Source organism: Pristiophorus japonicus, chromosome 2 (assembly GCF_044704955.1).
Source record: "Pristiophorus japonicus isolate sPriJap1 chromosome 2, sPriJap1.hap1, whole genome shotgun sequence".
Lineage (NCBI taxonomy): Eukaryota > Metazoa > Chordata > Chondrichthyes > Pristiophoridae > Pristiophorus > Pristiophorus japonicus.
Genome location: NC_091978.1, coordinates 172452880 through 172470506, shown reverse-complemented (window position 1 = coordinate 172470506; position 17627 = coordinate 172452880). Strand labels below are relative to the sequence as shown.

Genomic DNA, 17627 nt, shown 5'->3' with positions numbered 1-17627 from the left:
TTTTCCATCCCTAATTGCCCTTGAGAAGATATGCCACATTCTTGAACTGCTGCAGTCCATCTTAGCAGTTTTTTTTTGATATGGTAGAGTGGTTTGCAGAGGGAATTTACAAGTCAACCACATTGCTGTGGGTCTGAAGTCGCATATAGGCCAGACCGGGTAAGGACGGTAGATTTCCTTCCCTAATGGACATTAGTGAACTAGTTTTTTTTTACAGCAATCCAGTAGTTTTATGGTTACCATTACTGATACTAGCTTTTTATTCTGAATTAACTGAATTTAAATTCCCCAACCACCATGGTGGGATTTGAACATGATATCGGATTATTAGTCCAGGCCAAATTACTAGTAACATAACCACTATGCTACCGTACCCACACTGCTAATATATTACTCCCAAGTCCATGAGCCCTTGTCTTGCATAGTAACCTTTTATGTGGCACCTTATCGAATACCTTTTGGAAATCCAAATATACTACATCTACTGGTTCCTCTTTATCTACCCACAATTTGTTGTATGATACTCTGTTCAACAGTATAGCTACTGTTTGGGGGCCTATAAACTACTTCCACCAGTGTTTTCTGACCCCCTTGTTATTTCTTATCTCCTTCTACTTCCTGATCTTCCGAGCCACTACAGTCCTTCTGTTATCCTTTATTATCAGGGCTACCCTGCCCCCCCCCCGCCCCCCACCACCACCTCCTTTTCCATTTTTCCTGTCTTTTTGAAATGTCAACTACCTTGGAATATTTAGTTCCCAACTTGGTCACCTTGTAACCATGTCTCTGTAATACCTATTAGATCAAATTCTCTATTTCATCTACCTTGCACTAATTCATCTATCTTGTTATGAATGCTTTGTGCATTCAAATAAAGAGCCTTTAATTTTAACGTTTTACCTATATGCCCTTCTTTCACCTTATTCACTTATGCACTTTTATCATTAAACTCTGACCCAACTTGTCACACTCTGCTTATCTTTACCCAAATCGCTACACTGCTCCAATACTTTGACTTTTTTCTTTAGATTTCTAAATTTCCCCTCACCTGACCCACCCTCCCCCACCCCTTTTTATTTGACATCCACCATACGGGACCTAAGTTTAACCTCCGACCATAAAGATAGTACTTCTGACAATGCAGCTCTTCCTTAATACAGCACTGGAATGTCAAACAATATAAACGTATTCTTTGTCAGTTAGGCAGTTGCTCCCAAAACAGTGTAACCTTTAAGATATTAGCATTTCTTTTGAACACTAAACTGGGTGGTGGTGTGAGCTGTGAGGAGGATGCTAAGAGGCTGCAGGGTGATTTGGACAGGTTGGGTGAGTGGGCAAATGCATGGCAGATGCAGTATAATGTGGATAAATGTGAGGTTATCCACTTTGGGGGCAGAAACACGAGGGCAAAGTATTATCTGAATGGTGGCAGATTAGGAAAAGGGGAGGTGCAACGAGACCTGGGTGTCATGGTTCATCAGTCATTGAAAGTTGGCATGCAGGTGCAGCAGGCGGTGAAGAAGGCAAATGGCATGTTAGCCTTCATAGCTAGGGGATTTGAGTATAGGAGCAGGGAGGTCTTACTGCAATTATACAGGGCCTTGGTGAGGCCTCACCTGGAATATTGTGTTCTGTTTTGGTCTCCTAATCTGAGGAAGGATGTTCTTGCTATTGAGGAAGTGCAGTGAAGGTTCACCAGACTGATTTCAGGGATGGCTGGACTGACATATGAGGAGAGACTGAATCAACTGGGCCTTTATACACTGGAGTTTAGAAGGATGAGAGGGGATCTCATAGAAACATATAAGATTCTGATGGGACGGGACAGGTTAGATGCGGGAGGAATGTTCCCGATGTTGGGGAAGTCCAGAACCAGAGGACACAGTCTTAGAATAAGGGGTAGGCCATTTAGGACTGAGATGGCCTACTCCTGCACCTATTTTCTATGTTGCTATGACTTTGCCTATTGAATGAGACTTATAAATGTACTGTATTGAAGAAACAAAATAAAGTATTACTTTGGTCTTTGCTCACTTTCCATTACGTTCACATTTATCTCCATGTTAACATTAAACTGTTATTCTTATCGTGAAAGCTGCATATTATGAAACTGATATAAATGATGAAAAACAAAATTGTAGCTATGGACTTTAGAGAACATTTAACCTTGATGGATATGGAGTCTGAGGCAACAAATATGTAATATTAAAATTGGTAATGATTTTGGCTAATTAGTTTTGTGATATCTTTTGTGAAACTAAGCTTCTGTATCTTTCAATAGTTCCCAAGGTCCAGGCCATCGTGTATTCCACATGCTCGGTTTACCCTGAGGAAAATGAGGATGTTGTGAAGCCAGTATTGGGAAAGAGAATAGAAGGAGCCAGAGCCCAACCTTACAGGTATATTATATACAAAATATCACTTGCATATGCACAAACAAAATTGCAACAAATCAAATATTATGCTAGAACAAAAATAATAATCTATATTTATTTCTAAATGCTTTGTTTTAAGATCATAAGACTTCATGTGGCATTTACAATTCCCCAACATAATATTCACTCACTTACAAAAATATTATATAAAGGACCATGGAAGGAACTGAGCTTGTGTAGCAAGTTTCTTTTAATATTTGTCACTATAATTGGTGATTTATTCAGACTTTTTAGAGACTATTTCTTGGTAAATATCTTGTGAAACATAAAGCCATGTTTGCAAACAGTACGAGAAAATATTTTAAACGAGTCCCATTTCAAATCTTGGGATTTCAGGCAAGGCTCTGCCTACAGCATGCATCTCATATATAAAATGGGCACAAGGAGCCCTGGGACCTGGCAGTTCAAGCAGTATGGACAATTGCCCGGGTATGTCCCAGCAACAAAAAGCAGGACAAATCTAACCTGGCCAATTACCTTCTTATTAGCCTACTTCCAATCATCATAGTGATGAAAGTCAACAATACTGCCATCAAGTTACACCTGATTACCAGTAACCTGCTCACAGATGTTCAGTTTGGGTTCTGCCAGAACCATTTACTCTAATTCCAGACCTTACCTCAGCCTTAATCCAGAAATGGACATGAGCCAAATGGCAGACGTGAGAATAACTGCCTGTGACATGACAGTATTTGGCCAAGTATGGCACCAAAGAGCTCTAGTAAAATTGAGATTATTGGTGTCAAAGAAAAAATCTTCCAGTGTTTTGAGTTGTATCTTAAAATACTCTCCCTCAAGTACCTTACCACTGCATTTTCTGATTCCCAACTACCTAGCCTTTGGCCTATCCAGCCTTTGGCCTACCTAGCCTTTGGCCTACAATTCTTCATGCTATCTCTGCAGCTCATCATCATAGGCAGTCCCTCGAAGCGAGGATGACTTGCTTCCACGCCAAAAAGGGATGAGTTCACAGGTGTTTCAATGTTCCAGATCCCAAACTAATATTCCAGATCCCGAACTACATCTTGAAGGGTGGAAGATGCCTGTGCGTGGATTTTTTTAATGTGTGGTGGACGTTGCACATCAGCCACCACACGGGCTTGACAGAGCTAAGTCTTGGTCTTAGAAGAATGAGAGGTAATCTTATTGAAACATATAAGATCCTGAGGGGGCTTGACAGGGTAGATGCAGAGAGGATGTTTCCCCTCATGGGGGAATCTAGAACTAGGGGAATAAGGGATCGCCCATTTAAAATAGAAATGAGGAGGAATTTCTTCTCTGAGAGTTGTGAACCTTTGGAATTCTCTACCCCAGAGAGCTGTGGAGGCTGGGTCTTTGAATAAATTTAAGGTGGAGATGGACAGATTTTTGAATGATAAGGGAGTCGAGGGTTATGGGAAGCGGGCGGGGAAGTGGAGTTGAAGCCAGGATCAGATTAACCATGATCTTGTTGAATGGCAGAGCAGGATCGAGGGGCCAAATGGCCTACTCCTGCTCCCAGTTCTTATTTTCTTATGTTCTTTGATGCCCTTCTGCCTACTAAAATCATTACACTATCTCACTCTAGTCATTCCCCTGGTGTACCCCTCATCTCTGCTCCCTTTAGTCCAAGGGACGCAGTCTTGAACGTCTTAGGCAGACAACTGGTCTAATCATTCATCACCAAATTTGGCTAGATCATATAAAGCACTACCGGGCCCTGCTCCCCATCACTAAAACTGCCCGCTATTCTAAGATCCTCCAGGATGGCAAAAATAACACCAGGCTTCTTTTCTTCACCACTAACCGTCTTCTCAAATCACCCTCCCCTGCCTCCTTCTCCCTTGCCTAGATGTGAGAAGTTCATGGACTTCTTTGTTAAAAATATCACCAATATCACCAATATTCATTCAACTGCTTCTGCTTTCAATTCCCTCCCTTCCCCTAGCCTACCAGACCTTACTTCCTCTCTGTTTTCATCCTGTCCTAACTCTAAATTTGCATATTTCTCTAATTTCTCTCCCATCTCCCCATTGCCCTTTCAAAGCTCATCTTCCCAAACTGACCACCTGCTCTCGACCCTATTCCTACTAAATTGCTGACAACGTAACTTTCCTTCCTGGCTCCCATGTTGGCGGATATTGTTAATAGTTCTCTGTCCTCAGGTATTGTTCGCCTTTCCTTCAAATTTGCCATCATCACCCCTCTCCTCAAAAAAACAGCACTCTACCACCCATCTCCTTCCTCCCTTTCCTCTCCAAAGTTCTTCAATGTGTTGTCACCTCCCAAATCTGTGCCCATCTTTCCCAGAACTCATTGTTTGAATCCCTCCAATCTGGCTTCCGCCCCTGCCACAGTACTGAAACTGCTTTTACCAAGGTCACTAATGAAATACGAATTTACTGCGACAAAGGTAATCTATCCCTTCTCGTCTTTCTGGACCTGCCTGCAGCCTTTGACACAGTTGACCGCAAAATTCTTCTCCTACGCCTCTCCACCGTCGCCCTGCAAGATGGGACTGCACTTGCCTGGTTTCATTCCTACCTTTCCAGCTGTAACCATAGTATCACATGCAATGGCTTCTCTTCCTGATCCCGCACTGTCACTTCTGGTTGTCCCCAAAGGATCGATCCTTGGCCCCCTCCTATTTCTCATCTATATGCAGCCCCTCAGTGACATCATCTGGCAATACAACGTGAGTTTTCACATGTACACTGATTTTACCCAGCTCTACCTCTCTTCCACCTCTCTCAAACCCTCCACCATCTCTATATTATCAGACTCATTGTCCAACATCCAACACTGGATGAGTAGAAATTTCCTCCAATTAAATATCAGGAACACCGAAGCCACAAATTTTGTTCCCGTTCCACTGAATCGATCTCTCTCCCCGGCAACTGTCTAAGGCTGACTAAATGTTTGCAACCTTAGTGTCATATTTGATCACAAATTGAGCTTCTGACCTCTTATCCGTTCTATCGCTAGGACAACCCATTTCCACCTTTGTAATATCGCCAGTCTGCACTCTTACCTCAACTTATCTGCTGCTGAAACCCTCATCCATGCGTTTATCACCTCTAGACCATTCCAATGCACTCCTGGCCAGTCTCCCTAGTTCTACCCTTCGTAAACTTGAGGTCATCCAAAACTCTACTGCCCGTGTGCTAACTTGCACCAAGTCCCATTCATCCTGTGTTGGTTCCCAGTTAAGCAACATCTGTCTTTTAAAATTCTCATCCTTGTTTTCAAATCCCTCCATGGCCTCGCCCTTGCTTATCTCTAATCTCCTCCACCCCTATAATCACCCTAGACCTCTGCACTCCGCCTATTCTCGCCTTTTGAATATCCCTGATTTTAAATGCTCCACCATTGGCGTTCGTGCCTTAAGCTGCCTATATCCTAAGCTCTGGAATTTCCTCATTAAATCGCTCTACTTCTCTTTCCTCCTTCAAGACACTCCTTAACACCTACCACTTAGACCAAATTTTTGGTGTCAATTTTTTTTTTCAAAACACTCCTATGAAGTGCCTTGGGACATTTTATTATGTTAAAGGTGCTATATAAATATAAGTTGTTATATCTGACATAAAGGAAGATGTTTGTAGTTGTTGGAAACCTGTCTTTGCAGCCCTAGGACATGATTGATAGTGTTCTTGAAGGTAGCATTCTTAGCTCAACTGTCTTCAGCAACTTCATGAATGACCTTCTGTCTGTCATAAAATCAGGAGTTTTGCTACAGTCCATTCACAACTCCTCTGATAATGGTGCTACCCATTCCAGTGGGACTTGGATAACTTCGGCTTGTGCAAATAATGTATCCGTGCTTCTTCCAACTTTGATATTGTGGGGAAACTAAGGTGGAGACCTGGTAAAACTGGATCCCACTCTAAATTCCTGCTTGCTTCCTTCCTTCCCGCCCCACCTGGCTTTCACTCGGTAGCATCATCCCAAAGCCCTTTTATTTTTTGTGTTTTTAATTGCATTATTCTGGATTTTGCTCCATGCAATAGTTGACTTGATCTTCTGCTAATTTTGCACCTTTAGGATTTTTTCTAAAAATACTGGCATTTAATTGCACTGTAGAAAATGGTGAAAATTAGCATTTCTTTTGTGCTGCATAATTTGGATGAGGAAGTGGAGTTATTAAAGGTCAACAGAAGTAGGTGCAACGGCACCTATGATGTTTGTCAGTAGTTGGAGACTTTTTATAGTCCCTTACACGTGTACCTGGTGATGTCCGAAGAAATAATGTCTTTGCAACATCTGCTTCATGTAACAGGCTACAGCAGAGTTGTGCCATCTGCTGCAGGATGTCCTGCAGACACAATCTGGAACAGGTACTACTCTTCCTGTAGAAGTAAAGACTACCACAGAATGAAGTTTTCATTCTACTAGATCTTCCCAAGGCATTGCAGGAGAGATTTGCCACGCCAGAATGTATGTAATGCACACATGTATCAAGCAAATGATTGCAAGGGGAAACACCTTCATCACTTTCTCTAAGGAAAGGAGACATAAACTGGACAGAGCACAGAGCTTTCACCATGTAGCAGGGTTCCTTCAAGTGCAAGGTGTCACACTTGCGGTGGACATCAGGGCTCCTCATCTTAATGTCCTGTTGGTCTGCATGAACAGTAAGGGTTTGTATTCAATTAATGTTCAGCTGGTATCTGACCACAAAAACATAATTATGTGTGTTAAAGGCTGTTAGCAGGAAAGTGTTTTTGGATTCTTCACGGCAAGGCCAGCATTTATTATCCATCCCCAATTGTCCTTAACAAGGTGATGCTGAGCCATCTTCTTGAACTGCTATAGTCTGTGTGATGAAGGTACTCCCATAGTAATGTTAGGGAGGGAGTTACAGGATTTTGACCCAGCGACGATGAAGGAATGGCGATATATTTCCAAGTCAGGATAGTTTTTGATTTGGAGGGGAACTTGGAGGTGATGGTGTTCCCATGTGCCTGCTAACATTGTCCTTCTAGGTGTAGAGGTCACAGGTTTGGGAGATGCTGTCGAAGAAGCCTTGGCTAGTTGCTGCTGTGCATCTTGTAGATGGTACACAATGAAGGAGTGAATATTTAAGGTGGTGGATGGGGTGCAAATCAAGCGGCTGCTTTGCCCTGGATAGTGTCAAGCTTCTTGAATGTTGTTGGAGCTGCACTCATCCAGGCAAATGGAGAGTATTCCATCACACCCCTGACTTGTGCCTTGTAGATGGTGGAAAGGCTTTGGGGAGTCAGAAGGTGAGTCACTTGCCGCAGAATACCCAGCCTCTGACTTGCTCTTGTCGCCACATTATTTACGTGGCTGGTCCAGTTAAGTTTCTGGTCAATGGTGACCCCCAGGATGTTGATGGTGGGGGATTCGGCAATAGTAATGCCGTTGAATGTCGAGGGGTAGTGGTTAGACTCTCTCTTGTTGGAGATAGTCATTGCCTGGCACGTGTGTTGCGCGAATGTTACTTGCCACTTATCAGCCCAAGTGGGAATGTCGTCCAAATCTTGCTTCATTATTCAAATACATTACCATTGCTGAATTTCCCCAGATTGTCAGGTAGATGCCAGTGTTGTATCTGTACTGGAACAGCTTGGTTACAAGCGTGGCTAGTTCAGGAGCACAATTCTTCAGCACGCAGCCGGGATGTTGTCGGGGCTCATAGCCTTTGCTGTATCGAGTGTGCTCAGCTGTTTCTTGACATCATCACGTGGAGTGAATCGAATTGGCTTACGCCTGGCTTCTGTGATGGTGGTGACCTTGGGAGGAGGCCAAGATGGATCATCCACTTGGCACTTCCGCCTGAAGATGGTTGCGAACGCTTCAGGCTTGTCTTTTGCATTCACGTGCTGGGCTCTGGCATCATTGAGGATAGGGATGTTCATGGATACGACTCCTCCCGTTAGTTGGTTAGTTGTCCACCACCATTCACGACTGGATGTGGCAGGATTGCAGAGCTATGATATGATACGTTGGCTGTTGCAACGATTTGCTCTGACTATAGCCTGCTGTTTCTGCTGTTGCTTCACCAGGTTGCCACTTTATTTTTGAGGTATGCCTGGTGCTGCTCATGGCATGCTCTTCTTCACCTCATTGAATCAGGATAGGTCCCCTGTCTTGCTGGTAATGGTAGAATAAGGGATATGCTGAACCATGAGGTTACAGATTGTGGTTGTATGAAATTCTGCTGCTGCTGATGGCACACAGCCCTTCGTGGATGTCCAGTTTTGAGCAGCTAGATCTGTTCTGATCTATCTCATTTAGCATGGTGTCGTGCCACACAACACGATGGAGGGTTCACACCACCTGCCGTATGCCCTGTCTGGCAGCTACGTCCTTCAAACTCAGCCAGTAGTGGTGTTACTGAGCCACTGTTGTTAATGGACATTGGAGTTCCCCCCACCCAGAGTACGTTTTGTGCTTTTGCTACCCTCACTGCTTCTTCCAAGTGGTGTTCAACATTGAAGAGTACTGATTCATCAGCTGAGGGAGAGCACTAGGTGGTAATCAGCAATAGGTTTCCTTGCCCATGTTTGACTTAATGCCATGAGACTTCATGGGGTCCAGAGTCAATGTTGAAGACTTCCAGGGTCACTCTCTCCCGACTGTATACCACTGGTGGTTCTATCTTGCTGACAGGATGGTGATGGAATCTGAGACGTTGATTGAAAGGTATGATTCTATTGCTTAACTAGTCTATGGGACAGCTCTCCCAATTTTGGCACAAGTCCCCAGATGTTAGTGAAGAGGACTTTGCAGGGTCGACAGGGCTGGGTATGCCTTTGTCGTATCCGGTGCCCAGGTCGATGCCGGGTGGTCCGTCCAGTTTTACACTTCTTTGCAGCGGTTTTGTACAACTGAGTGGCTTGCTAGGCCATTTCAAAGGGCAGTTAAATGTCAACCACATTGCTGTGGGTCTGGAGTCACCTCAAAGGACTATCTCAGCAGGAGGCCAGAGCAACTGTTTGCTATTTCAGGCTCGCCACCTCCATTGCAAGAAAAAAAGGGGAAAAAGTATGTGCAAAAGAAAAAAGTGCTTGAAATAGTATATATCAGAGGGTGTCACAATTCCCAAATTGGGTTTATGCCATTTTTCATGGGCCCCACAAGAAATGTATACAAAAGTGAGGATAAATCTTCGCTTAGAAAGGCAAGGATTAATCAAGGACAATCAGCACAGATTTGTTAAGGGAAGGTCGTGTCTGACTAACATGATGGAATTTTTCGAGGAGGTAACCAGAAGGGTCGATGACGGCAAAGCGTATGATGTAGTGTAACATTTTTCATAAGGTCCCAAATGGCAGACTGGTCACAAAAGTAAAAGCCCCCATGGAATCCAGGGCAAAGTGGTAAGTTGGATCCAAAATTGGCTTGGAGGCAGGAAGCAAAGGATAATGGTTGATGGGTATGGTTTTGGTATGGTAAGGTTTTTGCGACTGGAAGGATGTTTCCAGTGGGGTTCCGCAGGGCTCAGTACTAGGTTCCTTGCTTTTTGAGATATATATAAATGATCGAGACTTGAATATAGGGGGTATGATTAAGAGGTTTGTAGCTGATACTAAAATCGGCTATGTGGTTGATAATGAAGAAGAAAGCTGCGGACTGCAGGAAGATATCAATCAACTGGTCAGGTGGACAGAACAGTGGCAAATGGAATTTAATTTAGAGAATTGTGAGGTAATGCATTTTTGGTGGGCTAACAAGGAAAGGAAATACACATTAAATGGTAGGACACTGACAAGTGTAGAGCATCAAAGGGACCTTGGAATGCATGTCCACAGATCCCTGAAGGTAGCAGGCCAGGGTGATAAGGTGGTTAAGAAGGCATATGGAATGCTTGCCTTTATTAGCCGAGGCATAGAATACAAGAGCGGGGGGAGTGGGGGTGTCATGTATTCAACCAGCATTGTAACCCATGTATAAACTGACCTAAGTTGTACACCATGAGAACACTGACCACTAGGTGGGAGACACTCCTAACCTGGACCTTCAGATATAAACGGGGAAGCTCCACCCACCTTCATCACTTGAGTGCTAAGGAATAAAGGACAGGTCATAGACTGACCTTCTCTCAAGCATGGGCCTCGTGTGCATTTATACTGTGTAGTAAGGACGTATCAATGGCGACAAGAAACTGGGATTTAAACCACGCGAGCATGGCCACTAGCAGAACAGACGAGAGGTACTGTGTTAAGGAACGGTTGGGACAGAGATTCAACATTGTTAAAGCAGCACACAGTTCTCCAGGCAGACAAGGGCAGTCAGGCATGCCCCAACATGTAGTCGAACACAGAGGGGGAGTTCGACAGAGACAATGGCAAGCTGAACAGCGATTCACGCCATTGCAAGGGACAATGCAGCCAGTAATGGGGCCATCAACACCTGTTAATGGTGCACTCAAGGACAATAACAGGGACAGTCAGGGACGATCGACTGGCAAGGGACCTTTTGTTTCAAACCGCAACTCATGCTGGAGGCGTGGAGGCATACATTCAGCCGGAGTTTGCAGAGATGAGCAAAATACCTGCAGAAATTGCAGAAATGGACACTGGGGGAAGTCGCTGGAAGCTGAAGTTCAGCGAGTTCATGTGGAGCACGTATACAGTTCATACACCAGGACGCCACCGATAATGATGAAAGTGCTCCTCAATGGCATCCCAGTATCAATGGAGTTAGACACGGGTGCCAGCCAGTCCCTGATGGATATCAAACAGTTCGAAAAGTTGTGGGCATCCAAGGCCAGGAGGCCAAAATTATCGCCGATTGACGCACAGCTATGGACTTACACAAAGCAGATCATTCCGGTGCTAGGCAGCGCCACGGTAGTCGTGACCCACAAAGATTCGGAGAACAGGTTGCCACTCTGGATTGTCCCAGGGGACGGTCTTGCACTACTGGGGAGGAGTTGGCTTGCTGTCATGAACTGGAAATGGGGCGATGTCAATGCAATTTCCTCTGTGGAGCGAGTATCATGCTCACAGGTCCTGGACAAATTTGACTCATTATTTCAACCCGGCACTTTCATGGGGGCCAAGGTAGTGATTCACATAAACCCGGACGCCAGACTAGTACACCACAAGGCTAGAGTGGTGCCGTACGTGATGCGGGAAAAGATAGAAGGCGAATTGGACCGCCTGTTGAGGGAAGGCATCATCTCGCCAGTCGAATTCAGTGACTGGGCGAGCCTGATTGTGCCGGTGCTCAAGGCGGATGGGTCGGTCAGGATATGTGGCGATTACAAGGCCACCATCAATTGGGTGTCACTCCAAGACCAGTACCCGCTACCGAGAGCGGAGGACCTCTTTGCGACGCTATCCGGTGGCAAACTTTTTTCAAAATTGGACCTGACCTCAGCTTACATGACCCAGGAGCTGGCGAGTGAGTCGAAGAAGCTGACCACCATCACGACACACAAGGGGTTGTTTGAGTACAACAGATGTCCGTTCGGGATTCGCTCAGCCGCCGCGATCTTCCAACGAAATATGGAAAGCCTCCTCAAGTCGATTCCAGGGACGGTGGTTTTTCAGGACGACATCCTCATTACGGGTTACGATACTGAAGAACACCTCCACAATCTGGAGGAGGTGCTACGCAGACCGTACCGGATAGGTCTGCGACTGAAAAAGGCGAAGTGCGTCTTCCTAGCTCCAGAGGTAGAATTCCTGGGGATGGGGATAGCAGCAGACGGGATCAGCCCTACTGCATCCAAGACGGAAGCGATCCAGAGAGCACCCAGACCCCATAACACGACGGAGCTGCGTTCGTTCCTGGAGCTCCTGAACTATTTTGGTAACTTTCTTCCCAAATTGAGCACGCTGCTAGAGTCGCTACACGTGCTCCTACGCAAAGGTCGCGAATGGGTCTGGGGGGACAGCCAGGAAAGGGCTTTTAATAGAGCACGCAATTTGTTATGTTCCAACAATCTGTTAACGCTATATGACCCATGTAAGAAACTTGTGTTAACGTGCGATACGTCGTCCTATGCTGTCGGGTGTGTGTTGCAGCATGTCAATGCCAAGGGTCAGTTACAGCCGGTAGCTTATGCCTCCAGGAGTCTGTCCCAGGCAGAAAGGGGCTACGGGATGGTCGAAAAGGAGGTGCTCGCATGTGTATATGCGGTAAAGAAAATGCACCAGTACCTGTTTGGCAGGAAATTTGAGCTGGAGACAGATCACAAAGCCCTAACGGCCCTTTTGGCCGACAACAAGGCCATAAATGCAAACGCATCGGCCCGCATACAGAGGTGGGCACTCACGTTAGCTGCCTATGACTACACAATTCGGCACAGACCAGGCACCGAAAACTGCGCCGATGCACTCAGCAGGCTCCCACTAGCCACCACTGAGGGGGCTACCAAGCATGGTGCTGAGATGGTCATGGCTGTTGAAGCTTTCGGAAGCGAAGGCTCACCCGTGACAGCCCGCCAGATTAAAGTCTGGACAAATAGAGACCGGCTATTGTCTCTAGTCAAGAAATGTGTCCTGAATGGGGACCGGGCAGCCACGTACAGGGCTTGCCCTGAGAAATTTAAACCATTTCACAGTCGCAAGAATGAACTCTCGATTCAGGCCGATTGCCTACTGTGGGGAAACCGTGTAGTCGTGCCCCAGATGGGCAGAGAGGTGTTCATCAGAGAACTCCACAATGGGCACCCGGGCATCGTCACGATGAAGGCAATTGTCAGGTCACACGTTTGGTGGCCAGGGATAGACGCAGATCTGGAACTTTGTGTTCGCAGGTGCAACACGTGTGCCCAGCTGGGCCATGCGCCCAGGGAAGCCCCCCTTAGCCCCTGGCCATGGCCCGCCAAGCCTTGGTCACGCATCCATGTGGACTACGCAGGTCCTTTCATGGGGAAAATGTTTTTGGTTGTAGTAGACGCCTACTCCAAATGGATCGAGTGTGACATTTTAAATTCAAGCACATCCTCTGCCACGGTAGAAAGTCTACGGACAATGTTCGCCGCCCACGGTCTACCGGACATCTTGGTCAGCGACAATGGCCCGTGCTTCACAAGCACTGAATTCCAGGACTTCATGGCAGGCAATGGAATTAACCATGTTAGAACGGCACCGTTCAAGCCGGCTTCAAACGGCCAGGCAGAACGAGCAGTGCAGATAATCAAACAGGGGATGCTCAGATTCCAAGGGGGTTCCCTACAAACCCGCTTATCACGCCTCCTGCTGGCCTATAGATCCCGACCACACTCGCTCACAGGGGTTCCACCCGCAGAGCTACTAATGAAAAGGACGCTCAAAACCCGATTATCCCTTATACACCATGAAAGAAATTGTCGAGAGCAGGGGCCAGTCACAATATCACTACCATGACAGGAATGCGAGGGCGCGATGTATTGATGTAAATGATCCTGTTTTTGTCCTCAACTACGCTATAGGGCCCAAATGGCTCGCAGGCACTGTGGTTGCCAAAGAGGGAAATAGGATTCTGGTGGTTAAACTTACCAATGGACAAATCTGCCGCAAACATGTGGATCAAACAAAAAGGAGGTTCAGCAACCCCATAGAAGAAGCAGAGGAAGAACACGATATAGAGTTCACTCCACCACAGGTGACCGAACACCGGAACCAAAGGGAGGAGAGCCCAGTCACTGTGGGCAGTCCGGACAGGCCTGAGGCACTGCAAACAGCAGACACTCAGGCCAGCACCCAACAACCGGAGCCCCAACTCAGGCGCTCTACAAGGGAGCGTAAACCACCAGAGAGACTCAACCTGTGATCCCAATAAGACTTTGGGGGGGGGAGAGGTGATGTCATGTATTCAACCAGCATTGTAACCCATGTATAAACTGACCTAAGTTGTACACCATGAGAACACTGACCACTAGGTGGGAGACACTCCTAACCTGGACCTTCAGGTATAAAAGGGGAAGCTCCACCCACCTTCATCACTTGAGTGCTAAGGAATAAAGGACAGGTCACAGACTGACCTCTCAAGCATGGGCCTCGTGTGCATTTATACTGTGTAGTAAGGACATATCAGGGGGGTTATGCTTGAACTGTATAAAACAATGGTTAGGCCACAGCTGGAATACTGCGGCAGTTCTGGTCACCGCATTACAGGAAGGATGTGATTGCACTGGAGAGGATACAGTGGAAATTTACGAGGATGTTGCCGGGAGTGGAGAATCTAAGTTACGAGGACAGATTAGGTAGGCTGGATTTGTTTTCATTGGAACATAGGAGGCTGAAGGGAGACCTAATTGAGGTGTATAAAATTATGAGGGGCCTAGATACAGTGGATAGTAAGGGCCTATTTCCCTTAGCAGAGTGGTCAACAACCATGGTGCGTAAATTTAAAGTAATTGGTAGAAGGTTTAGAGGGGGATTTGAGGGGAAATTTCTTTACGTAAAGGGTTGCGGGGGTCTGGAACTCACTGCCTGAGGCAGAAACCCTCACCACATTTAAAAAGTACTTTGATGTGCACCTGAAGTGCCGTAACCTGCAGGGATAAGGACCTAGAGCTTGAAAGTGGGATTACGTTGGATAGCCTCTTGTTGGCCGGCACGGACACGATGGGCCGAAATGGCCTCCTTCCGTGCTGTAACCTTCTATGATTCTATGATCACATTTTCCTTCATTTGCAGCTAGGTTTGTTGGGTCTGGGTGACTGCATTGACCCCTCTCCACATATCTTGCACCTTGATTTTACCAGAGGGTTGCCTTCAGCCCCAAATAGAGCCACCATTCTTTGGTGAACCTCCTGCAGCATGACCTCCAATTCTTCAGCATCAAAGAGAGCAGTTTTGGTCATGTGACATTGCAAACAATTAGTCAACTTAACTGGTACAACTGCAACTTATTGTTTAATGGCAAGCTGCTGTCCTTTTTAAGAATTGTTGGCTTGCTGTACACTCCCCAGCCATGTTATATAGGGTAAGCTGGTGGAGCAAGCTTTTCCTGTAGCCTATTCATATTAGAAGGAGGGACACCAATCACAAAATTGGTGCTGCCTGCACTTTCCTCGACCAGGCTAACATCCCCAGTATTGAAGCACTGACCACACTCAATCAGCTTCGCTGGGCAGGTCACATAATTCGCATGCCAGATACGAGACTCCCGAAGCAAATGCTTTATGCGGAGCTCCTTCATGGTAAACGAGCCAAAGGAGAACAGCGAAAATGTTATAAGGACACCCTCAAAGCCTCCCTGGTAAAGTGCGACATCACCACTGACACCTGGGAGACCCTGGCCGAAGACTGCCCGAGGTGGAGAAAGTCCATCCAGGAGGGCGTTGAGCTCTTTGAGTCTCAATGCAAAGAGCGTGAAGAGGCCAAGCGCAGGCAGTGGAAGGAGTGCGCTGCAAACCAGCCTCACCGACCCCTTCCCTCGACGAATGTCTGTCCCACCTGTAACAGGGTCTGTGGCTCTCACATCGGACTGTTCAGACATCAAAGAACTTACTTTGGGACTCGATTCTGAGGGACTGCCTATGATGATGATGATGCCCGCTGAAACTCATTTTTGCCATTCTCAGAAAATCTGGACTTTGAGGATACTTTTGTAGGTGTGTGAAGGATAGGATGGAATATACACAGAACGGTATGGTTACTGGAACTTATACCGTGAGATGTGGACTATGACCGAGTTTTTATGAATTGACCCTGGCTGCCAACAGGGCACAGTGACTGTGGTACTGGAGCTGCGCATGGACTCACTCTGGACCATCCGCGATGCTGAGGATGTCGTGAATAGAATGTTTAGTGAGTTGGTCACACCGCAGGTAAAGGTTACACTTGCAGATAGGGAAGGAAGGTAGTGCAGGGGTCCCCTGCGGTCATCTCCCTCCAAAACAGATATATCGTTTTGAGTACTTTTGGGAGGATGACTCATCAGGCGAAGGCAGCAACAGCCAAGTTCATGACACCATGGGTGGCTCTGCTGCACAGGAGGGCAGGAAAAAAAGTGGGAGAGCTAAAGTGGTAGGGGATTCTATTGTAAGGGGAATAGAAAGGCGCTTCTGCGGTTCCAATCGAGACTCCAGGATGGTATGTTGCCTCCCTGGTGCAAGCGTCAAGGATGTCTCGGAGCGGCTGCAGGGCATTCTGGAGGGGGAGGATGAACAGCTAGTTGTCGTGGTGCATATAGGTCACTACAATATAGGTAAAAAATGGGATGAGGTCCTACAAGCTGAATTTAGGGAGCTAGGAGTTAAATTAAAAAGTAGGACCTCAAAGGAAGTAATCTCAGGATTGCTACCAGTGTCATGTGCTAGTTAGAGTAGAAATAGCAGGATAGTTAAGATGAATACATGGCTTGAGTAATGGTGCAAGAGGGAGGGATTCAAATTCATGGGACATTGGAACCGGTTCTGGGGGAGGTGAGACCAGTACAAACCGGATGGTCTGCACCTGGGCAGGACCGGAACCAATGTCTTAGGGGAAGTGTTTGCTAGTGCTGTTGGGGAGGGTTTAAACTAATATGGCAGGGGGATGGGAATCTATGCAGGGAGACAGAGGGAAGCAAAATGGGGACAGAAGCAAAAGGTAGAAAGGAGACAAGGAAAAGTGGAGGGCAGAGAAATCAAAGGCAAAAATCAAAAAGGGCCACATTACAACATAATTCTAAAAGGACAAAAAGTGTTTTTAAAAAAAACAAGCTTGAAGGCTCTGTGTCTCAATGCGAGGAGCATTCGTAATAAGGTGGATGAATTAACTGCGCAGATAGCTGTTAACGGATATGATGTAATTGAGATTACTGAGACGTGGCTCCAGGATGAACAAGGCTGGGAACTCAACATCCAGGGGTATTCAATATTCAGGAAGGATAGACAGAAAGGAAAAGGAGGTGGGATAGCATTGCTGGTTAAAGAGGAGATTAACGCAATAGTAAGGAAGGACAATAGCTTGGATGATGTGGAATCTGTATGGATAGAGCTGCAGGACAGAGAACGCTAGTGGGAGTTGTGTACAGGCCACCAAATAGTAGTAGTGAAGTTGGGGATGGCATCAAACAGGAAATTAGGGATGCGTGTAATAAAGGTGCAGTTATCATGGGTGACTTTAATTTGCATATAAATTGGGCTAACCAAACTGGTAGCAATATGGTGGAGGAGGATTTCCTGGAGTGTATAAGGGATGGTTTTCCAGACCAATATGTCGAGGAACCAACCAGAGAGCTGGCCATCCGAGACACTGGGTGTTGTGTAACAAGAGAGGATTAATTAGCAATCTTGTTGTGCGAGTCACCTTGGGGAAG

The 17627-nt window shown here is 46.2% G+C and overlaps 1 protein-coding gene across 1 annotated transcript in view; it reads left to right on the top strand.

Moving 5' to 3' along the window:
- LOC139232761 (putative methyltransferase NSUN7) overlaps nt 1-17627 on the top strand; it is a 265021-nt gene that overhangs the window by 165001 nt on the left and 82393 nt on the right. The window contains exon 10 of the mRNA XM_070863266.1: nt 2282-2399. Within this exon, the coding sequence (XP_070719367.1) occupies nt 2282-2399 (118 nt within the window). The remainder of the gene's footprint in view (nt 1-2281; nt 2400-17627) is intronic.